Source organism: Orycteropus afer, unplaced genomic scaffold, assembly GCF_000298275.1.
Source record: "Orycteropus afer afer isolate SDZICR_OR568_19922 unplaced genomic scaffold, OryAfe1.0 scaffold00067, whole genome shotgun sequence".
Classification (NCBI taxonomy): Eukaryota; Metazoa; Chordata; class Mammalia; order Tubulidentata; family Orycteropodidae; genus Orycteropus; species Orycteropus afer.
In genome coordinates, this window is record NW_006921654.1 from 5,053,430 (window position 1) to 5,076,824 (window position 23,395).

At 42.5% G+C, this 23,395-nt stretch overlaps 1 protein-coding gene across 1 annotated transcript in view; it reads left to right on the forward strand.

Moving 5' to 3' along the window:
• The window catches only part of CDH1 (cadherin 1), a 77,658-nt gene that overhangs the window by 41,520 nt on the left and 12,743 nt on the right, over window positions 1-23,395 (forward strand). Inside the window, exons 3-8 of the mRNA XM_007940293.1 lie at window positions 13,360-13,586; window positions 18,295-18,441; window positions 18,561-18,716; window positions 19,664-19,808; window positions 21,180-21,355; window positions 21,643-21,771. Coding sequence (XP_007938484.1) covers window positions 13,360-13,586; window positions 18,295-18,441; window positions 18,561-18,716; window positions 19,664-19,808; window positions 21,180-21,355; window positions 21,643-21,771 — 980 coding nt within the window. The remainder of the gene's footprint in view (window positions 1-13,359; window positions 13,587-18,294; window positions 18,442-18,560; window positions 18,717-19,663; window positions 19,809-21,179; window positions 21,356-21,642; window positions 21,772-23,395) is intronic.

The following is a 23,395-nucleotide window of genomic DNA, read 5'->3' on the forward strand; positions in this document are numbered from 1 at the left end:
CCATGATTTACTCAACTAATCCTGTATTGATGGATGTTTGGGTTGTCTCCCAGGTTTTCCTATTACAAATAACGCCTTAGTAAATAACACTGTACATACGTCATTTTACATGTGTGCAAGTCTACAATTCTTTCTCTTTTTTTAAATTGTGATTTGGGTGGAAATTTACAGAGCAAATTCACTTTCTATACAGCAGTTCACATACACTTTGTCTCATGACATTGACCACAATTCACCACAATGCAATAGCTCCCCTGCAAGTCTGCAATTCTTGATCACACTGGAAAATGAGAAAAAACTGAGTAAATGGGTCAGTGGTCTTTTGCAAGAGCTGCAACCAAGAAAATGAAGTTTGTGACAGATGTCAAAACTTTATGGTGGAAGCAACCAAATTGCATTCAGCTTCTCATGAGTCAGCCCAGTGACATGTGGCTATGCCCTGGCATGAACCAAGGTCCACATCTGGAACCTGTGTGTGGGTTTTCTTCATGCCATTTTATCAACTCTTATTTTCACTTTCTGGCCTACTTGGAATTCTTGCAGTGAACATGACAGTTTGAGATATTTCTGCTTTTTTCCTGATACTTGGGGAGACGTGGGATTGCTAGTGGGGTTTATTTCTTAGGGGCCTGAGCAAAGGAGCATGTGGAGGGTTGAGTGATTACCTTTTGAGCCAATGAGAGTTGCTTTATCAAATACTCTTGGAAGCAACTGCCTTTCACATCAATGGTTATCTGTTCTTGATAATCACAAATGATGTTAGGATCCATGGGGGGCAGGGAGACTCCTTGTAAGCTCTGTCGGACAAGCGAGCACTTGTTTGGAGTCATCTGCCAATGCATGTGACCTGGGGACTCTGTGGAAAATGCCTCACTTCTGTAGCTTTTGCTTCCAGCTGTTCTTTTCAGCTGTTTTAGCAAGTTTGTTCCAAATGTCAGAGGCAAAGGGTCCAAACTTCTTCAGCACAACCCGAATCTGGAAACCGTACAATCCTTGCATTGGGGCTTTGTGAGTGAGGTTTCCAGACCTTGTTCTCCAGTGACTGAATGGACCCACATTCCGCTTTCCACGATGCTTGCCTGTTTCCTCAGCCAGCGTCAGCACATTTCTGCGTTAGGGAGATGTGGGCCCCAGACAGGGCATTTCTGTCTGGGTTGTGTTTTTTGCAGAGAGTAATCTGTGGTTTTAGCAGTCTATCTTTGTGCCTTGTGTGGGTTTTCACCCTGTCGCATTAACTTCTCTCTGGCGCTTTTCTCCCGCCTCGAGGCAGGATCGTTGAGCAGCTGAGAACAGCAGCTTTGGCATTGGCTGCTCTGGGTGTTCCTCTCACTTTGAAGACTGTCTGGCTCTGTGACCTTCAGCAGATGGGTAAAGCCTTTCTGGGCCTCAGTTGCTCATCAGCAACAAGGGGATTGAAAAACCCTACCTGATTCTGGGGCGCCACGGGAACCAATGTTTGTGAAGCACTGGCGCAGTGCCTACACATAATGACACACATTATGTCAACTCTTTGCTCTTACAATTATTGTTAATTAAGCGTTATTTATGGCTTCTCTTTTCCCTCCCTACTTTTCATAACTCTGACCCTGGCATCATTGGGTGTATGGGTTGTGTCTTTTTTGAACTATGGGACTTTGACTCATGGGATCCTCCTCAAAGAAGACCCTAATGATCTTTTTACAGGTTTATTGGGGTATAATTTGCATAGCATATAATTACCTACTGTAAGTACAGTGTTATGTAAGTTTTATAAACGTACACAGTTGTGCAGCTACTACCACAATCCAGACTTAGAATGCTTTTACTACCCCAAAAAGTCCCCTTCTGTCTAGTAGCAGTCAGGCCCACCCCCAGCTTCAGGCAACCACTGATCTACTTTCTGTTGCTAGTTTTCTAGGATTATCATATAAATGGATTATGTAGTCTTTTGTGAAGGAGTTCTTTACTTAGGATAATCCTTTTTAAAGTTCATGTATGCTACTGCGTTTATTGCTATTTTGTTACTTTTAATTTTTGTTTATTTATTTTTTTAATGTTACAGTTTTTCAGGTGAAAGTTTACACGGTGAATTAGGTTCTCGTTTAACAATTTTTATATAAATTGTTCCATGACATTGGTTACAGCTTTCTCCAAGTGTGAGCATCCTCATTATTTCTACTCTGTTTATTCTGTTTCTGTTGATCTATCTTCCCTTCCTCTCCTTGCCTTCTCACCTTTGCTTTTGGGTAAATGTTGACAGTTAATTGTTTAAAAGACATATTACTCGTGGGTGATACTGTTTATTTTATAATCCAATCTATTGTTTGGCTGAAAGGTGACCTCTGGGAGTGGTTTCAGTTTTAGGTTAAATAGATATTTTAGAGTGATAGTCTTGGGGGTTCCTCCAGTCTCTATCAGTTCAGTAAATCTAGTTTTTGCTATGAATTTGAGTTTTGTTCTATGTTTTTCTCCCATTCTAACTGGGACCTCCTATTATGTCCCTGGTCAGAGTGGTTGGCAGTGGTAGCAGGGCACCATCTAGTTCTTCTGGTCTCAGGTTAGAAAAGGCTGAGGTTCATGTGGGCTGTTAGTTCTGTGGACTAGTTTCTTCCTTGAATCTTTGGTTTCTGTCATTCTCTTGCGCAGATAAGTCAAGACCAGTAGTTGTATCTTAGATGGCTGCTTGTTCCTTTTTATTGCTGAGTAGCTCTACCATATTTTATCTATCCTAATAACAATTTATAGGTTTTATTTTTTTCTTTCCTTGTACAGTAGGTAAATAGAAAGAAGAAAGTTGGAAAGGAAAAGTGGGCAGATACTGTGGTGTGAGAGGGAGACATTTATTCCTAATCAATAAGCAAACAGTTCCTGGAGTTGCCCCACCTGGCCACAGGAATGTTTCCTGGGTTGCAGCCCAGGGGAGTAATCAATTGTTGTCTCTGTATTTAGGCAGGTGGGGTGGGGTGTCTGTGTATTTAGCATGCAGCCAGAAGCTGGACAGTAAAATTCCAATTTGTTGTGGAAGCCAGAAGGGGTCTCCCTCTCTCTCTCTCTCTCTCTCTCTCTTTCTCTCTCTCTATATAAATTTTTTTGAGAAAACCTTCTCTATAGCAGACAGATATGAGTGGCTTGGGAAGAAGTCCCCCCTCCGCCTCTGCAGGCATCCAATGTTGCTGCCAGCACTGTGTTAGAGCTCCCTCACCCTTCTAAAATGAATCGGGATGAGATTCTTTGACAGTGCCCACCCTAGAAGATTCATACCAAGCACTCAGTGTCCTGAGCCTTGAGTGGCCTCCTCAGGATTGTGTTGAGTAGAGAAGCTGTCCCAGCCTTTCCTTCCAAGCCACTGGAGCCCCATCCAGGCAGGAATGTTGAGATGAAACTGGGTGAGGTCTTATCAGCAGGCACTGGCAGTTTCTGTACTGTCCAGGAGAGGCCTGGAAAATAAATGATTTAAACCCAAGTTATTTTCAATTCATGCTTGTTCTCAAAAACATCAAGGGGAGGCCCTCTGGTTCTTCTAGGCTGATCATTGGCCTGTGTGGGACCCTTGCACTAATGTTAACTTTAATTCCGCTAGTGTTGACCCCAGGAGGGTAGGAATCTTTGTCTCCTGTATTCTCAGCTGGATCTTTGGTACCAGAACAGAGCCCGGCAGGTAATAGGCATGCAATACTTGGGTAGACCTGGAACTCTTTCCCCATATTGCCGTGTGGTTCACTCCCCTGCTAAATACACAGATGCCTCTTTTGGAGGCCTTCCATAAATGCCTTGTATTAAACTGTCCCCTGCACTGCCAATTGCTGCACAGTCCTTGGAAACCCTTTACCACCTGTATTTTTCTCCATTACAGTTCTAGTGCCTGACATGTACTAATTTATTTCCGATGTCTCTTCTCCACTGGAATGTAAGCTCCATGAGGGCAGTGTCCTTTTTTGGTTCACCACTGTATTCCAGATGATTCCTGGCGAAGAGTAAGGGCTTGATAATTATTTGTTGAATGAACAAAGGAATCCATGAAACAATTCCCGAAGGAGGTGAGCTGTCTCTGTTTTACAGAACGGAGAAACTGAAGCTCAAGGGAAGTTAAAATAACTTTTCTACCTCAACAACAAAACGACGAACAACTCAATTTAAAAATGGGCAAGGACTTGAATAGATATTTCTCCAAAAAAGATGTTCAAATGGCCAATAGACACATGAAAGGATGGAAAAATATGATACATGGAGAAATTTGAACCATCCTGTGTTGCTGGGGGAAGTGTGCAGTGCTGTGGACATTCCTCAAAAACTAAACATAGAGTTACTACATGACTCAGCGATTCTACTCCTAGATACATACCCAAAAGAAAGCAGGAACTCAAGCAGGTGCTTCTAGACCAGTGCTCATTGTGGCACTATTCCCAATAGCCACAATGTAGAAACAGCCCAAGTATTCATCAGCAGATGACTAGATAAACAAAATGAGGTGTGTGCATACAAGGGAATATTATCCAGCCATAAAATGGAATAAAATTCTAATACATGCTACTACATGGGTGAACCTTAAAAGCATGCTAAGCAAAATAAGCCAGATAACAAAAGAACAAATACTATGTAATCCCAATTATCTGAAATATCTGAATAGGCAAATTCATAGAGACAAAGTAGATTAGAGGTTACTGGGGGCTGGGAGGGAGAGAGAACAACAACAACAACAACAACAACAACAAAAAAAACCTCACTGCCATCGAGTCAGACCCAACTCATAGCAACCCCTCGTTGGGTTTCTGAGGTGGTATCACTACAGATGTAGATTGCCCGACCTTCCTTCCAAGAAGTGACTGGTGGGTTTGAACTGCCTGCATTTTGGTTAGCAGTCAGATGCCTTAGGCCCTATGCCCTCCCCAGAGGAGGAGAGAGTGGGGAGTTATTGCTTCATGAGTACATTGTTTGGGGTAATAAAGTTTTGGGAATAAATAATGCCCAAAATGGTGAATGTAATTAATACCACTGAACTGTACATTTAAAGATGGTTAAAATGACAAATTTTGTTATGTATTATAAAGATTAAAAAAGAAAGAATTTGAACCTAACTTAGTTTGGCACAGATATAAAAGTATAATTGATTTGCATTGGCTTTTAATCAACTCCGTAAGTGCCATTTATGGCGGTTTTCACTGGACTGACTCTCATCACCACCCTGGTGTTTGCTGCCGGAGAGCGAAAACAGCATTAAGCCAAGTAGAAACATGATTGGGAAGCAAAATACACTCTCAGAATGACCCAGACTGCATGAGTGACCTGAAAACAAAGGGAAAAAAAGATCAAGGGTGATGGATTACCCCTTTACCCCTGTTCACTCCCCTTTGCAAGGGTAAATGGGCCCTTGCTAATTTTTCCTTAATCTTTAACCTCTCTCTGTACACTGACTTCCTGCTCACCACCCCAGTCTGTGTTGATGGAAACAAAATGCAGGAGGCTCTGCTCCTTGCTTGCTATCCAGGCAGCATTTGTGTTGACATCTGTTTGCAGGGCATAGACTAATGAAGACAGAGACGATGTATGATTTGTTCTGCACAAGGACATTTCGGAGAGGTTGGGAGAAAGCTCAGTAAGCTTTGTGCAAATAAACTTCCCATCTCTGGGATCCCTTGGGACCCGCCTGTCATCAAGGGAGATTTAATGGTGTGCGCGTCTCTGCCAGATGGCCCTGGAGTGCATCGCACGAGCTGGCAGACACACACTAGGAGTAGTCCTTGTGCAACTCGATACCCCAAGCTGCTTATCTTTCCCAAAAATGTTTGGGATTAAAGCTGGCTGATTAGAGGAACTCCTATGTACTTTAGCTTATACAGCCTGGTGGAACTAAAGTCGAACATTCTTTAATCTGAAGCCTAAAACTCCTGTATGCGGCTGTCTGAGTGTCCTTATGCTTTTCTGAGACCTGGGACTGGATATCTGAGCCTGGCGTTCATTCACGGAGAAGAGAGTGTGTATGTGGAGGGAAAGATGGAGAAAGGGGAACCTTTGCTGTTATTCCTGTTGCTATTCTAGTTACTCCCACTGTCCCATTCTTTTGTGTGAACTAACTTCCTGGCACCTGTTCAACCAGCAAAATCTCACAAGTGGCTTTTCCCTTCAAGTTGATAGACTGGCAGCCTGGTAGTTAGTCCTGATGATGGCATCAGACCGCAGGCTCTGTCACATGATAGCTGTGTGACTTGCCCAAATCCCTTTGCCTATCTGACCCTCAGTTTCTTCTTTTATAAAGTAAGGGGTATTACATCCCTACCTCACAGAGCTGCTGTATCTAATAAGGTTATTAACGAACTCAGTCTCTGGGACAGCACTAAGTGGAGTGGTGATGCCATAGCAGCCAACAGTAACAACTTTTAACTAAATAAAATTGATGAGTCATCAGAATCAAATGATGACCTGGTGTAGGTCACAGTAGAACTGGACTCCGTATGATTTTCAATGGCTGATTTTTCCGAAGATGGCTTTCTTTCGAGGTGCCTCTGGATGAACGCAAACCTCCATTCTTGATTAGCAGCAGAGTATGTTAACCCTTTGTACATCCAAGGGCCAAAAGGCTTCTAGGTCATAGTTACTGTTCATAGTTCTCAGTAGAAAATGGATACATTCACATACAGTTACATACTTATCAGTGGTTAAAAGTCTCTCAGCCTTTACGTGAAACATCATACTCCTCTCAGCATCCACCCCCCTCAAAAAAAAAAAAAAAAAAAAGTGGGCAAATTGGAAGCCCATTGGTTGTTTCCCTCCCATTTTAAAAACATTGATGAGTAGTTGATAAAATTTCCTTGTCTGCCCAGTGTGTGTGCTCAATAAACCTAGAAGGTTTAGTAATTCATGGTCACCTGTCACTGGAAGATATGATAGAATCCAGTGTCATCTGAGAAAATGGTCAACCTAGAAAGAAATGTGAGGGGCGGTGAGAACTGTGGAGAGTGCAGTGTGGTGGTTGCTATTAGAAATGCTGCTCCCAGCCAGGAAAAACAAAGATGCCTGCTTAGCTAGATGGGTTTGTTTAGGATTCCTTTTGTCCATCAAAGTACACTTCTTTTATCTTCAGTATTTGTTAGAAACTAGCCCTTGGTTTGGGAGTACACAATGGCAGCATGACCCCCCAAGAACCTTGTAAGGCTCTCTGATGTTGCCTTCAAGGTTATGTCTACAACATTCTCTTCCTGAGGCTGAGTGCTCAAGTTCAAATGGTCCTTGAAATGAAGCTAAATGTTCTGCTCCTTGGTGTCAGCTGTGGAAGTACGTTCTGATGAGAGGGAGACAGTCCCTAGCGTACCCTTTGTGTGTGCTATGGAAAAAACATTATTCTTAAGTACTAGTTTCATCTAAGGGACTGGGTTATCCCACCATTGTTGTTATTTGCTGCCGAGTTGGACCCAACTCATAGTGATCCCTCCTTGGGTTTCCGAGTTGGTATCACTGCATAAGTAGATTGCCCAATCTTCCTTCCGAGAAGTGGTGGTGGGGTTTGAACCGCCAGCCTCCTGGTTAGCAGTCAGGTGCCTTAAGCACTATGCTACCAGAGCTCCTCCTGGGTTATGCCTCTAATTACCAGATAACTCAACTATGGTCAGCTGGCTTTGATAGCAGCCTTCAGCAACATCTTCTGGAAATACATAGTGGTTTTTGAGACTGCCTTGTTTCTACCCACTCACATTCCAATTATGGGCCTGGGCGGGGGTGGGCGAAGAAACAGAATCCTTAAAGTGGGACCATTCCATGGCATGATGGCAATTCCAAGCAAAGAATGTTCCTCTGGACCAAAGGCTTTTCATGAACTGAGGTTTAATTTTCATTTGAACTTCAGTCATCTCCTTCAGAATCCACTACTATTTCTGCCAAATAGCCTAGAAAATGAGGAACCATAGGATACTTGGAAACATGAAATAATCACAGAATGTTAAAGACGCTATAAAAAATAGGGATTCATTCTTTCTAGTTTTGTCATGATAAAAGAAATTCATTCTTATCGTGACTGGCAATATAATACAATGATGTATTAAAAAACGAAACAACTGCCTCTCACCCCTACCCCAGCCCCATTTCTTTCAGTAGTCTCCCTACTTCCACATCACTTACCCTTAAATTCAGACTATGTAGAATTCCATATTGTTCTGGAATCTCTTTTCTGTTGTTTTTGTTTTTTCTTAATGATATTCACTATTATTGCTGGAAAGCATATCCCCATTTTACACTTGAGGAACAGATCACAGTGGTGAAAAGCATCTTCTGTGGGGTCAGACAGACCTGGGTTGGGTGGGGCTCTGCACCTACACTCGCCTACCCCACAGGGTGGTTGGGAGGGTAAAATGAGAAACAGGTATAAAGAGCATGGTGCAAGACCCCGGATCATAGGGAGAAGCACAGGCGTAGTGGTGAACTCTCAGGTCAAACTGCTTCGGTTCAAATCCCAAATCTGCCACTTCCTAGCTCCCTCAATTTCCCCATTCTTGAAAAGGGAACACTCATAGTACTAGCCTGCTAGAAGTACATGAGGCGACATCTTCTGACCGCCTCTAACTTCACAAGAGGAAGACACAATCACCATCAACATCCTCTGAGGCCAGACATGCCACTACCCTCCAGCCTTTTTATTAATTCTGACACCAACCATCCCTCCCACAGCACTTACTACTACTCTGCTGGATTCAATAATTTATTGCAATGCCCACACAGAATTCATAGCCAATACTCACAAGTATGGGGTTTATTAGGGAAGTAACAGGTCACAGGAACACACTCAGGATACAGTTTTTCAATCAGGAGAGTCTCCCCTCTGCTGTGCCCTCAGACATGCCTTTCTGACCCTTGGCCTCTTGGCCTAGCCTCTGCCCTGCTCGGGCAAGTGTTACAAAGCTCTTTTATGTCGATAGGTACACCTAGGTGCACCCCACTCTGTCATCAAGCCTCCTGTCCAAGGGCACTCAGCTTTCTCGCTCTCTGGGCCAAGCAAGCCTGCCGCTCTGTCTCATGCTTCTTGGTTCCACTGCCATTGTCTTCTCTGCTGGAGCATCTCTCTGCTGAGGTGTCTCTTTGACAAGGCATCTCTCTGCCAAGAAGGTCCAGTGCAGGGATCTCAAGTCCAAGGATGCGCTGTAATTCACCTCTAGCTCTTTCTCGATAGCAGTGAGATCCTCGCCTCTGCCTCTAGGAAAGCTCATTTTAAACCTGGCAGAGTGACTAAACTAACTAATTCCAACATCAGAAGTCTATACACCTTATTTGTATGATCCCACCCAGTAATCCAGTGGGAGTTACAAAGACTATGGCTAGAAAAACCATAGCAAGTAATTCACTACACCACATAGCCTCATCCAAAACCATACTAAACCCACTGCCATTGAGTTGACTCCAATTCATGACAACTCTATAGGTCAAAATAGAACTGCTCCATAGAGTTTCCAAGGCTGTAAATCTTTATAGAAGCAGACTGCCACAACTTTCTCCTATGGAGTAGTTGGTGGGTTTGAGTAGCTGACCTTTTAAAGTCAGCCAAGCTCACCACTGTACCACCAGTGCTCCTACTAGCCTCATAAGGTACGAGATTAAACAAATTAGTATTTGTAAAGTGCTTAGAACAGTGTCTGACAAACAATGTTTTGTACATATTTACAGTATTAGTTGAAGCTATTAGGTGAGGCTGTGGTATTTGGTGAAGGTGATTGTGATGAAAAGATTTGCCCAAGAACCAAGGGGTTCTTGTCAATGGGATTTGGTGTCCAGAGCAAGTGGCCAACTAACTGGTTTAGGAATGGAGGATATGCTAAGTTAAAGAATAGTTAGTCCCCTGCTGGCTTTATTTTTGTTTAACTTTTTGTTTTGGAAATGTTCACGTATATACAATTCCCATGTACCAGTCTCCTAGTTTCAGCATTGTGCCATTTAATATCCTCCCACTTCTGGCTTTAGGGTTCACAGTGGCTCAGAGACACACTGCCCAGCCCTCATCAGGGTTAAAGTGAGCTTCCCGGAGCCTTCTCAGAGCTGGAGATCCCCTTTCTTTCCTATAATTTCTGATTTATCAGCCCGGAGAATCAGGTTTTGTGGAAAGATGATAGGTCTTAATGAGCACCTGGAAATTCAGGTTGGGGCTGCCTGTCCCTCACATTTCATATTCACTTCTTGTAGGTCAGGGCTTTGCAGCCATTAAGATGAGATGCCCCAAAACAAGTTAAGTGCCTTACATCAAGTTATTCCAAAAGCGTTTTCATTTTGCTCAGGCCACCACCCTTGGCAAGTCCAGTCATGCTTGTTCCAACTTTCACTGCCTAGATTTTTGGGTCGGCTACAGGAAGGAATTCAATTTGGTAAATGAAAGCAGATCTTGTCCTCTGCTTGTATGAGAAAACCCCAGACACAGTCCATTTGCCCCATTACTACTGCTGGGGGCAGAGTGGTGACTTGGAAAGGGTGTTGTTTTTCTAGCAGGGCTTCAAACCGGTTGGATATGGTTCAGTCATGGCTGATGAAAAAGGAGCAGCATATGCATTTTGCACTTGGGATTTTGACCCAAGTGAGAACCAGGCAGAAGTGCCCTGCTCATTAATGGCGGCCAACCACCACTTTGAATGTGTGTCAGTCTCCACAGCCCTGCCAATAATCCAATTTCCCGTGTCAGGATCCAGGTTCCTACTTGGGTCAGAATCCAACGTGCAAGAGATTTGGTTGCTGTGCAGTAGACACGATACACTTGTTTCCTTCAGCCATGACGGAACTGTTTCAAACTGAATCAAAGCTCTATTTTCTAGTTTGAAAAGAAGTTTCTGTTTTAGACTTAAAGAGTCGAATCTGCCCAGCCTTCAAGCACTTTGCATTTCTTCTTGCTTCTGTTGTCATTTTATGATTCATCTGTTCATTTAGCAAGTACTTGTTTTCTAGCTTGCATGCTCAAATGCATATAAATAATAATAAGTTATTATTAACTGGTATTCCTCTTTCAGCTTCCAAAAATGAGATCACATTCCCTGTCTTGGTTAATCTTCACAAAACCCAGGAGAAGTTTTGTTCTACCAGTGATGGTGGCGGTTGGTATCCTTCATGTTACAGTAGAGGATACTATGGTCTAGAGAGGTTAAGCAATCTACTTAAAGTCACCCAGCCAGCACATGGCAGATTCTGAGTTTATAATCCATTTGGAGACTCTGAGACCAGCCATCCTTTATTACAGCTACCTACTGTCTCTCTCCACCCCCTCCCTTCCGCTTGAGGAGTTGTAGACCCAGCTTAAGGGATGAGGATAGGGGTGGGGCGTAGTTTTAACTTTTTACATAAAACTGGGAGGAAAAGTGAAGTGAGAGTGATTGCTCAGAGGACCTGGCTCCTTTCCTGTGAACTCACTCTTTTTGATTCCTAAGTTTATTTGCAAGTTAGCCATATCCCAGCTACTGCACAGGGTGGCCCCATCCTACCCTTGGGATCTGAGCTTTGAGGCAGAATCATCCTTTTAAAATAACCAAGGTTCTAATAGGGCTTTTCCAAAGAGAAGAAAGAGAGATCCCTGAACTTAAATAACCCATGTTAAGGGCTAGACTCAGTTCTGCTGTTTACTAGTTATGGGCTGTTGCACAAGTTTCCTAACCTCTCTGAACCTCAGTTTCTTCATCTTCAAATTGGGGTTAATTGTACCAATCACAGTACCTACTCTTTCCCTTCTCTACCTCTCTGACTAGGGCGGGGCTGTTGGCTTCAGAAACAGTTTACAACGGCGGCCCCTAGTGGAAGAAATGAAAACTGCCGCTCAGGCCAACGTGGATGATTTTAGGCTTTCTGGCAGAAACCTGATTGTCATGAATGTAGAACATCTAGCCTTGTAAATAGTCCTAAGAGCATTACTTTTTTTTTTTTTTTTTAAATAAAAAAGCACTTACTAAAAAATAAAAATTCCACTGGAGGGATGAAGGCCAATTATTTGAAAGAGGGGAAAAGAGACTTGAGAGTTTCCCAGTATGAATTTGTGAAATATTGCCTCTGCTTAAAAGACCCTTGAGCCAGGTTTCTGTGAGGTTAGCACCTTTAGGTCTCAGCTCAGATGCCTTCACCTTAGAGAGGCCTACCTTTACCATTCAACATAAGTTATACTCTGCCAAATCTGCCCCTACATCCTGTCAGTCTTCTCTTACCATCTTGAGTTCCTTTAAGTCTGGTACTCATCCCCACTTGAAATGGTTGGTTTATATGTTTTGTTCATCTCTCATACGATAGTGTAAGCTCAGTGAGAACAAGTACCTTATTTTACATGTTCATGATTTTGTCCTTGTAGCCAACCACAGTGTCTGGCTTATAGCTTGATACCTGTTCAAGTCCTTTGGAATCCTATACCGCAGCTTCTCCAACTTTGGGTATTACTCATGAGGGCTGAATAAAGGATTGACCAAAGCTACAGTTTATTTTTATTTAACAAACTTCAATATAATGAGTACTGTGTGGCAAGCATTGTTCTGTGTCTTAAAACAAGCCTAGGAGATAGGTACTACTCTTATCCCCACTCTTCTATAGATGAGTAAACTAAACACAGCAAGGTTAACTAACTTGCCCAAGGTCACAGAACTAGCAAGTGGCAGAATTGGGATTTGAGCACAGGCAGTCTGGTTGCAAAGTCCAGGCATGCTCCTAACCTCCATCTATGCTGTTGTTGTTAAGTGCCATCGAGTTGGACCCGACTCATAACGATCCCTCCTTGGGTTTCCAAGGCAGTATCACTATGGAAGTAGACTGTCCCATCTTCCTTCTGAGGAGTGGGTAGTGGGTTTGAACCGCCAGCCTTCTGGTTAGCAGTCAAGTGCCTTAGGCACTACGCTACCAGAGCTCCCTATTTATGCTGGGTCTATGATATTACATGCCACTTACTAAGTGTGTAAACTGTTTATTTAAGTAGAGACTGTCACAGCATCACTATGAGTCGGAATCAACTTGATGGTAGTGGGTTTTATCACAGCATCTCGGTATACCTTGATTCTCTAATTTTTGGACTCAATCAGCAGTCTGTTATTTTAGTGGTTCATTTTCATACTAGAAGAGAGCCTTCTAGTGCCGTGTGAAGGAGAGTTCCCTTGTTTGTTCTTGAAAGAGAAGTTGCTCTACAAGCATGCTACTGTTTCCACTTTATAAGAAAGTGAGAAAAAGTTCAGACTATGATTACCCATCAGCCTCTGAATTGTGAAGAACGTAATGATGACATCGACCCTTTTTGAAATATTTGCAGTTCTGTCACCAGGTTTTGGATTGTTTTCCTTGTGTTTGTTTTAAGTGAGTTAGAGTTTTGATGCATGAATCAAGTTTCTTTTTTGGAGGAAGAATGCTCTTATCTTTAATTTCCCCAATTTCCTAATAAGTCTGATTTTTATCCTGCAGTGAGTTTTGAAGGATGCACTGGTCGACCAAAGACAGCCTATTTGTCCGACGACACCCGATTCAGAGTGGCCACTGATGGTGTGGTTATTGTTAGACGACCTCTACAGCTTCATAATCCAGAGACCAGCTTTCTTGTCCATGCCTGGGACTCCAGTGGCAGAAAGCTTTCCACCAAAGTGACACTGAAGACTATTGGGCACCACCACCACCACCACCACCAGCATCATGTATGTTTGAATGTTTCTTGGAACTTCACTATTATTTTAGTGTACCCTCTAATCAGAGTTCCTCAACCCTGGTACTATTGATAATTTGGGCCAGATAATCCTTTATTGTGTATGGGGGCTGGGAAGGAGGTCCTATGCACTGTAGAATATCTAGCAGCATCCATTGCCTCTACTAGATGCCAGTAGTACTTCCACCTATTGTGACAAAAAAAAAAAAGAAAAATCTCCATATAATTTCCAAATGTCCCTTGGAGGGCCAAAGTGCTGCCATTTGGGGACCATGAGTCTAACTAAACCAATTCTTGTTGTTAAGTATTTATTTATTTTTGGTGGTAGTAATGGGATGATGGCAAGGTATCATTACCCTTATATCTGCAGGCTGTGTAAGAGTGATGGGTAATTGTGTGACTTCCAACCCTGCTGTTTACCATGAGAGGCAAGTCACTTGAGCTATCTATGCTTCAGTTTCCTCATCTGTAAAATCGAGATGACAATAAAGACCAGGTAAAATGATGCATCTTAAAATGCTTAGAAACTGTACTAGAACTGAACGCATGTGAAGTGTTCAGTAACGGTTAGCTGTTCTTCTCCTGCTGGAGGGAGAACACATGACAGGTCGATTCTCTGATCATTTTGCTCTTTGTGTTTCTTGTGTGTGTGTGTGTGGGGGGGGGGTCTTAGCAAAGAAGAGGGGAAACTAGCAGGAAGCTTTTGCTTTGGACTCTTTCCACTGTGTTTGCAGTGGCGGGGCTTAGGGCTGGGATGTAGCAGGATCCCAGTAAATACTGAATGGATGGGTGGATGGATTGGATTGACCAGGAATGGGAGGATGCAAGTCTGCCTAGGTTCTAGGCAAGAATGTTTCTGGGGGTCGTTAACCAAAGCTAAATGCCTCTAGCAGTTTCTAAACTCCTCCCATGGGTAAAAGGCATCTTCCTTCACTGGCGCTTCATACCAAAATAGCTCTCTGGGGGGCCATTCTAGTTGTATTCTGTTTACTGCCTTGAAAGTGTGGGATGTGTTGTAAGTGCCAAAGGCCTTTCAGACTGGCTCCTGTTTTTCTCCCCAAAGACTCTTGAGATTCTAGGAACTTAATAGTCCTCCTGATTAATCTAATTTTCCCTGAGGTAAATGGATAGAGCAGAAAAATAAGGAGGAATTTATTAGAGCTATATTAACATAGCTCCCTGACTCAAGTCTCCAGTTGTCCCTTTCGTTCATGTGAGGAGTTCAACACAGTGAGTTCTTGTTGAGCAACAGCCTTTCATGGCCAAGAGAAAGCTTTGACCTTGATTGTTCAACTTTTCCTCCCCACCTCTTCCAATTTTGCCTCCATGTCTACAGTGTTCAGATTAGGTTCAAGCAGATATTACAAAAAACCCCAAATTATGGTTGTTTAAGCTAAACAGAGTATTCCTCTTTCAAGTTATGGATGTCCAAGGGTAATCAGTTGCCTGTAGCCAGTAGCGAGCCTCCACAATTATCAGGAACTTAGCCTCCTTCTTTTCCTGTCTGCTCTGCCATCCTCAGCACATGGCTTCCATCCTCAAGGATACCTCTTGATCCAAAATAGCTGGAAGGAGAAAGGGGAAAAGCACAAAAAAGTTTTGCTTATTTGTCTGTTGTACAAGAAGCCTTTGTGGAAGTTCAATTAATACTTCTTTTTATATCTCATTGGCCAGAAAACCTAGTCATGTAGCCACACCTAGCTGCAAGGGAGTATTGGAAATGTGATTTTTACCTTGGGTACACTGCTGAATACAAAATTGAGATAACACGCACATGATTTTTTTAAAGCTAGTCTTTTATGAAAGGAAGGATGGCTATTGAGTGGAAGGTGGCAGATTCTGCTACACCTGGTTGCAAGTTTCACCTTGGTTCATTTCTCGTTCAAAGGACCTTTGGGGAGCCAAGTAGTCCTGCATCAGAAGGAAGATCAATAAACTAACCTGTCTTTTAATTCATCTGAGACTAGATCTAACTAGATCTAACTTTGACATCTGTCCACCCAGTAGCACCTGGCACATTGTGCTAGTCGCACATTCCCCAGCTGTAACAACCAAAAATATCTTCACATACTTTCCACATATCTCCTGGGGGCAAAATCACTTCTGGTTGAGACCCAGTGGTTCTTTCACTTGGTTTGGCCGCTCTGCTATCCTATTTTTCTGAGGGAATTCAGGTTTAGTATATTTAGGCATGATTCCCTTTAATATCACATGCGGAAATGTTAATGTTATGTCTTGCTAGCACAGTGTTCATCGTTATTATCATTCTCTGAAAATGTTCTACAATTCTACAGCCATCAGGGCATGTTGTTTGTCTTCCTTTTCAAGATGGAGGATTTGCACAGCATAGGTGTGCAAAGATGGTCATTTTAAGGCTCAGGGTACAGTATTGATGGGCATTTTAATACTTTATTCCTGTTCTGTGCTCAAACTCAAATTTTGACTTCATTAAAAGTATAACTTTGTTTCCCAACCAATCCAACCATCATCTTCATTATCATTTATTGAATGTCTACTGTGTGCCAGGCACTGTTCTACTTTTTTTGCAATACCAGCATCTCATTTCATCCTTTTGAGAAGTCTATAAGAGACAAAACTAAACCAAATTCACTGCCACAGAGTTGATTCTGACTCATAGTGACCCTCATTGAGTTTCCGAGGCTGTAAATCTTTATGAAAGTAGACTGCTCCATCTTCTTTCTGTGTAGTGGCTGGTGAGTTTGAACTGCTGACTGTCTGGTTAGCAGTCAAATGCCTTATCCACTACGCCACCAGAGCTCCCTTTCTGGAAAGGATGTACTAACGTTATCACCATTGTAGACATTGTCCAGAATGTGGAGGTGCCACAGTAAGGATTCAGAGCAGGCAGTCTGGTTCCAGAGCCTGCCCTTGACCCAGACTGGGCTGTCTCTCTAGAAGACCAACACAAGGGTACATAGGGCAGTGTGTGAAGGAGTATGTGGGTAACATTTATGCAGAATTAGGGAAGGGTTCTCTAGTGATTATGTCTAATCACTTCCCATCTCTTGTATATCCTGAGTCAAATTTTAAAAAGCCAGGAAATTGGGCTTTAACTGAACTTGGCAAACAGTGATCAGTGACTATGAGGGAGGAATCTATCTGTGGAGGATGGGAGATGAAATTATATCCTCTGGAACATTTACTGTGCTACCACTAATCACTTTAAAACATTTAAACAATTTAGAAGATATTTTCCTTTCGTCTTGCACTATCTTATTTCCCTGAGTGTGCAGAGTTATCTTTATTGTGCATGAAAACTGTTCAATACAAGTCTCAGAGGGTATTTTTTTTTCCCCCTTAATCCCAATAGCTTCTGTTAAAACAAATGGAAACCATATAGACATAATGACACAATGAGATGAACAAATTTTTTTTTTATTGCAAACTAGTTCTTTGTATCAATTCCCCATGTTGTTGTTGTTGTTATGTGCCGTGGAGTCGGACCCGACTCATAGCGGCCCCTCCTTGGGTTTCCAAGGCAGTATCACTATGGAAGTAGATTGTCCCCATCCTCCTTCCGAGGAGTGGCTGGTGGGTTTGAACCGCCAGCCTTCTGGTCAGCAGTCAAGTGCTTTAGGCACTATGCTACCAGAGCTCCTACTCACTCATTTTTATTGATAACTCCACTTTGAGGACTATAACCCTAGGAAAAACATAAAAAGGGGGAAAATTCAAACATAATAAATATCTAGTTGTTAAATAAACTGATATTAAATCATCCAAGTATAATGTCGTTATTAAAAATGACAAATGTGGAAAACCAAAGACACATGGAAACTATTAGTCCAAGCAAACTGGTACACCATGCAAGCTTCAGCCTATATGACTATGAGAACAGAAGAACTAGATGGTGCCCAGCTACCACTGTCGAACACTCCGAGGGGGATCAGTGCAGGAGATCTTGGACAGAGTGGGAGAATAATGTGAAACAAAACTCAAAATCATTTGGGGGGCGGGACTAGGTTTGCTGGTCTCACAGAGCCTGATGGAACCACTGAGACTATGGCCCCTAGTTGCCCTTCAGGTCTGGAATTGAACCCATACTTGTGGCTTCCAGCCAAACAAAAGACAGGTATATGAGCTGAACATTTACGTTAAGTAGATACACTCTTTGGCGAGATCAATCATGAAAGAGTAGAAGAGCTGTGTATGCACAGGGAGAGAGCTGGGGGGGGGGGCGGTAGGAGTGCGTGGAACGGAAGGACACAGAGAAGAGGTAACTATGGAGAGGCAGTGGGAGGGGAGCTGTTGCATTATAGTAAATTGTAGTCAATGTCATGAGATAAAGTGTATGTGAGCTGCTGTATAGAAAGTGAATTTCCTCTGTAAACTTTTACCCAAATCACAATTAAAAAAAAAAAAAAGTTAAAAAGAAAATGACAAGTGTGATATGTAGACTTGAAATAGCTTTTAAAATAATAACAATCCCTAGACCTGTAATTGTATATGCATAATGATTACTTGAAGAATATTCTGGACCCTAAGAAGGATAAAAAGAAAAATGGCAAAGAAGTTAATTTGTTTTTGCTATTCATTTTGGAGAGTATACATAATTTTTCATTGTCAAGAGACTACATTATTAAGTTCAAACCATACACTGCCTTTATAAGCTGGACTGTTGGGCCTGCAGTATCTCTCCTGAATAATCTCATTTTGCTCTTCATCACCTTTCGTTTTAGGACTCTCCCTCTGGACCTCAGACAGAAGTGCTCAAGTTTCCTGACTTCCATCATGGGGGTCTCCGGAGACAGAAGAGAGACTGGGTCATCCCTCCCATCAGCTGCCCAGAGAATGAAAAGGGTCCATTTCCTAAAAACCTTGTTCGGGTAGGGAAAGGAGTTCTCTATTTCTCTGGGGGAAATTTGGCTAAGAAGAATCGAGGCGATAAAGACCCGATGTCAGGATCCCTCCTCGCTGATTCCGTTTCTTTCTGTCTTGTCTTCAGATCAAATCCAGCAGGGACAAAGAAATTGAGGTGTTCTACAGCATCACTGGAGAAGGGGCTGACAGACCTCCTGTGGGTGTGTTTATCATTGAGAGAAAAACAGGATGGTTGATGGTGACACAGCCTCTGGATAGAGAAGAAATTTCCAATTACACTGTGAGTGTATCTTAGAGGCTTATTAATGACAAGGTGGTTGTTGTTGTTGTTATGTGCCGTCGAGTCGACCCTGACTCATAGCGACCCCTCCTTGGGTTTCCGAGGCAGTATTACTACAGAAGTAGGATTGCCCAACCTTCCTTCCGAGGAGTGGCTGGTGGGTTTGAACCGCCAGCCTTCTGGTTAGCAGTCAAGTGCTTTAGCCACTATGCTACCAGAGCTCCTAATGACAAGGTAGCAGCCTCCAAAGAAGTGTTCTTTGATTTTTCCAAGAACTTTTGGTCTGTTCATGTTGGATTCCTAGATCAGATGCTCTAGACCTGTGAAGAACTTAATTTGACTTTTCCTGACCTGTTGATAAGGCACAATTACAGGAGAACCTCAGACATTTTGGGGTTCTTAATCTTTTTCCTTATTAGTAGAAAAGGGAAAGAGAAGCCTTGTGTGTCACGTATATGAATGAATGCAGTTTAGATCAAAGATGTTGGTCTGTTTATGGGAGTGGAAGTCTCTGACCCAAAGGAAGAGCTCAGAGTTGGCACTGGGGAACAAAAACCATTTCTAGGACTTGGTAGTAGCATGAGTTTGGGGAAGCTTATTGATGACAAATAAGAAAAATCTAGGGGAAACACTACAGTGGAGTAGCCAGACATCAAATTTTTCCCAGCTGGAAGAAATCAAAATTTCTTAGACTTTCACCTTTATTTCTTGGACTTGACTCCGTAGCCCTCATGGGAGAAATGGGAGCTCTGACCTGGAGGTTATCTAACTCATATCAACCAATGTCACAGTCTCCTGAAAGCAGCAGCACACATGTGAGAAAAGTTGTCTGGCAGGAGTGGAGACCAGGCGTTCTGGGCTCCCACTCTGTTCTGGTCAGATCCCTTCTTCCCGCCTCTTCTTCCTCATCAGGGCTGAAGTAAGTAACTCTCCCTTGGTTCTTGCAGCTCTTGTCTCATGCTGTGTCTTCAAACGGAGAGGCAGTCGAAGACCCGATGGAAATTGTGATTACGGTGACAGATCAGAATGACAATAAGCCCATATTCACTCAGCAAGTCTTTGAAGGGTTTGTCATGGAAGGCGCTCTCCCAGGTATTCCCAATAATGAGCTGAAAGCCCAGAAAAAAAGTGGTGGGTCTGTACATTGAGGTCAGGTCGCTGAAGTTGGCTCTTTATATGGACAGACTTACTTTGGAAGTCACAGAATGTGTCCACGTGTATGCACATGTGTGTGTGTGTGTGTGTGTGTATTTGATATCCTACCTACAGAAGCATGTATAGAATAGGAATAGTTTACAGTCAACCTTCCCTGATTAAGAGGCAGATCCTTATAAATAGCTCCCACTGATCACATTCTTCTGAAAAGGTAACTACTGCCGTGACTTTAGTGGTAATCATTTCCTCTCTTTTCTTTATTTTTTACCATGTCTGCATTTACCACTAGATACTATCTTGTTAATTTGTCTTATTTTCAAACTTGATGTACATGGACTCATACTAATATTTCTGTGAATTCTTTCATTCAATTTTTATGTATAGGTCATTCCTTTTCATTATCATGTAGTATAAAATGTGTTTTCATAGAAAACCATTTGAAGATATTTATACAAAAGCAATTTATCCCTTCCACTGTGGATGGAAATTACAGCTATTTTGGTTTCTTTTTATTATGGACAGTACTCCACGAACATTCTTGAATATGTCTCCTGCTGCAGATGTGAAGGGGTGCAGCAGGGTATCCTAGCTAGGTATGATTGCTCAGTTGTAGGTTATCTGTATGTTCACCTTTACTGATAGATGGTACCGAACTACCTTCCAAGGTGGCTGAACCACTCTATATTCCCACCAGCAGTATAACGGCATTCTCTTGCTTGACAGCCTGGGATTGTTAGGCTCTTCAGCTTTTACCAATCTGGTGAGTGTAGTAGAAATTTCAGATTTACTTTTCTCTGATGCTTAGTGGCCATTTGGGGTTTCTTCTTTATGATATGTATGTTCCTTTCCCTTTTTTTCCCTTTTGGTTCTTAAGAGTTATTTAGAGGTTTTGGGTCCTTTGTCAGTTATATGTGTTATAAATATTTTCATCTATCTTGAAAACAATGATTTCAAACAACTATTCTCTCCAGTGAAACTGTGAGAAAGCAATCTTGGAAAATTCTGGAAGTTTTCTATTTTACATTCTATTCACTTAGTATAAGAGACCTATACTCCTATACTCCTCCTTACCTCTACCCTACATAAAGTTTGTTGGAAAAATTGAGTTTAGGAACATGGCTTATTTAACAGAATACTTTCTCCCTCCCTTAGCACTGTGGTAAGAATTTTAGAAATCAGAGAATGGAAAAGTAAGACATTGTACCATCCCCAGAGCCCTCTATCACTTGGGACAGATTATGGGGAGCAGTATGGATCAGACCCCAAAGCTCAGCTCGACTAAGTCTTTCTCTCCTTTGATGCTTCCAGGAACCTCGGTGATGCAGGTCACAGCCACCGATGCCGATGACGATGTCAACACCTACAACGCTGCCATTGTTTATACCATTGAAAGCCAAGAGCCTACATTGCCTCATGACAACATGTTTACTATCAACCGAGACACGGGAGTCATCGGTGTGGTCACCACTGGGCTGGATCGAGAGGTCAGGGGTCAGGAGGATCCAGAGGGTGCTGAGGGCAAATATATATTAGCCAAATCCCACGGACAATGAAAAGCTCTGCTGAGGCCAGTTGCCAGTTAATTTGGTGATGATCTGAGCTTATCAAATAAGACTAGTTGTCCTGAGCTTTGAATCTAAACATCCATTCAGAGGTTCTGTGCCCGGAAGGCAGATGGATGGCATTTAAGCAGATGATGAAATACTGTTTCTATGGGTTGGGCTGCCCTGAGGTACCTGTTGGTCCTGACTTGGATGTGTTTGATCTGCAGAGTGTTCCCAAGTATACCCTGGTGGTCAAAGCTACTGACCTTCAAGGTTTTGGCTTAAGTACAACAGCAACAGCCATGATCACCGTCACTGACACCAACGACAACCCTCCCATCTTCAACCCAACCATGGTAATTCTACAGTGTTTCTTATGGTTTCCAAAAATGTGTCCTTCTTTGTTCATGAAATAAGTTCCCCAACTGCTCATGGGTGAACTATTGAATGTTAACTTTATACTTAAAAGCAAGCATAACAGGTTGGTGGGTGATTGTCTTTGAGCATTTTGCTTTATCCTTGGCCTGGGGCCCATTGAAACAGGTTTGTGAAGTTTCAAATAGTACCCATTTGAATCCATGTCCTCATATTGTGCATCTTGGTAGCAAATCTTAGCATTTCATTTATTTTTGAACTGATACCACCCAAGTTTATACTAGGCACTGTGCTAGATATGGAGGTGTAATCAACAAGGCAAAGATTCTATTTTCATGGAACTTAGAGTCTAGCTAGAGCAATGTTAGGTAATTTACACAAATTATTGAATTTCAGTTATATTAAATGCAATCAAAGGTACTGAGCGCCACATAGAGGAACCTTAAACCTTATTGTATTGGCTAGATATTGGCTTAATGATTAGTAACAAAGATCTGATTATTGTCATTTAAACAAACAGAGTTTTTTTGTTGTTGTTGGTTTGGTTTTTTCTTTTTCTTTTATGTAACAGAAAGCTCAGAGGTAGACAGTTGACTCCTGTCAATAGAGATTAAGACTCCTTTGTCTTGCTCTTCCACCATCCTTAGCACATGGCTTCCATCCTCAAGATATGTAGGATATATAGTCCAAGATGGCTGCTGGAGTTCCAGTCATTATGTCTGTGCTTCATGCAGGAAGGAGGCAAGGGACAAAAGCCATAGCCACTGAGTTGGATCCTCTTAGTAAGGACATTTCTGCGGAGACCCATCCTATAAGTTTCACTTACATCTCATTGACATTGTTGTCTGCCAGGAAGACTTGGGAATGTAGTATTTTAGCTGGGCACACTGTTGTCACCAACAGTATATTAGGTGATGAAGAGGGGAATGGATATTCAGTAGGCAGTTATTGGTGTCTGCCACCCTACCCTCATCAATTCCAGTGGCAGAATGTTTCCCAAAACAATGAATGACATTTACACTCAGACTTAAAGGCAGTCAGGCAAAGCTGGGAAAGGGGAAGGTGGAAGAATGTTCTAGCCAGAGGGACCAGCATGTGCAAAATATCCTGAATCAGGAGGAAGTTTTTGCACAAGAACTAAAAAACAGCATCACTAGATTGTAATGAACTGAATGAGACCAGGTCCTACAGAATCTTGAAGGCTGTGGGAACAATTTAAACTTAATCCTGTGAGCAAGGGGGAAACAAACCATCAAAGGTTCTTAAGCAGAGGATTGAGATGACCAGACTTTCATTTTACGAAGATCACTCTTGCTGCTGATAGAGAATGGTTTGCTGGGGCAGGTGAGGGTACACCAGTGCCTTGCACTTGACAGTTAGCAATGTTAGTGTGCTGTGGGGTCCAGACAGCTGGGGCTTTGGCAAGCTATGTCATGTAGTCCTGGTGGATGACACCACTGTCATCAATAGCTCTTCACCAACAGGAAATGAGGACCTGTTGGTAGAGTGAGCACTTTCTGCAAGACTTTGTTCCCGTTGCCTGACCTTTCCCTGTTACCTCTTCTACTCAAGGCTTGGAATAAGGAAGGATTCCTTTAGGCACCT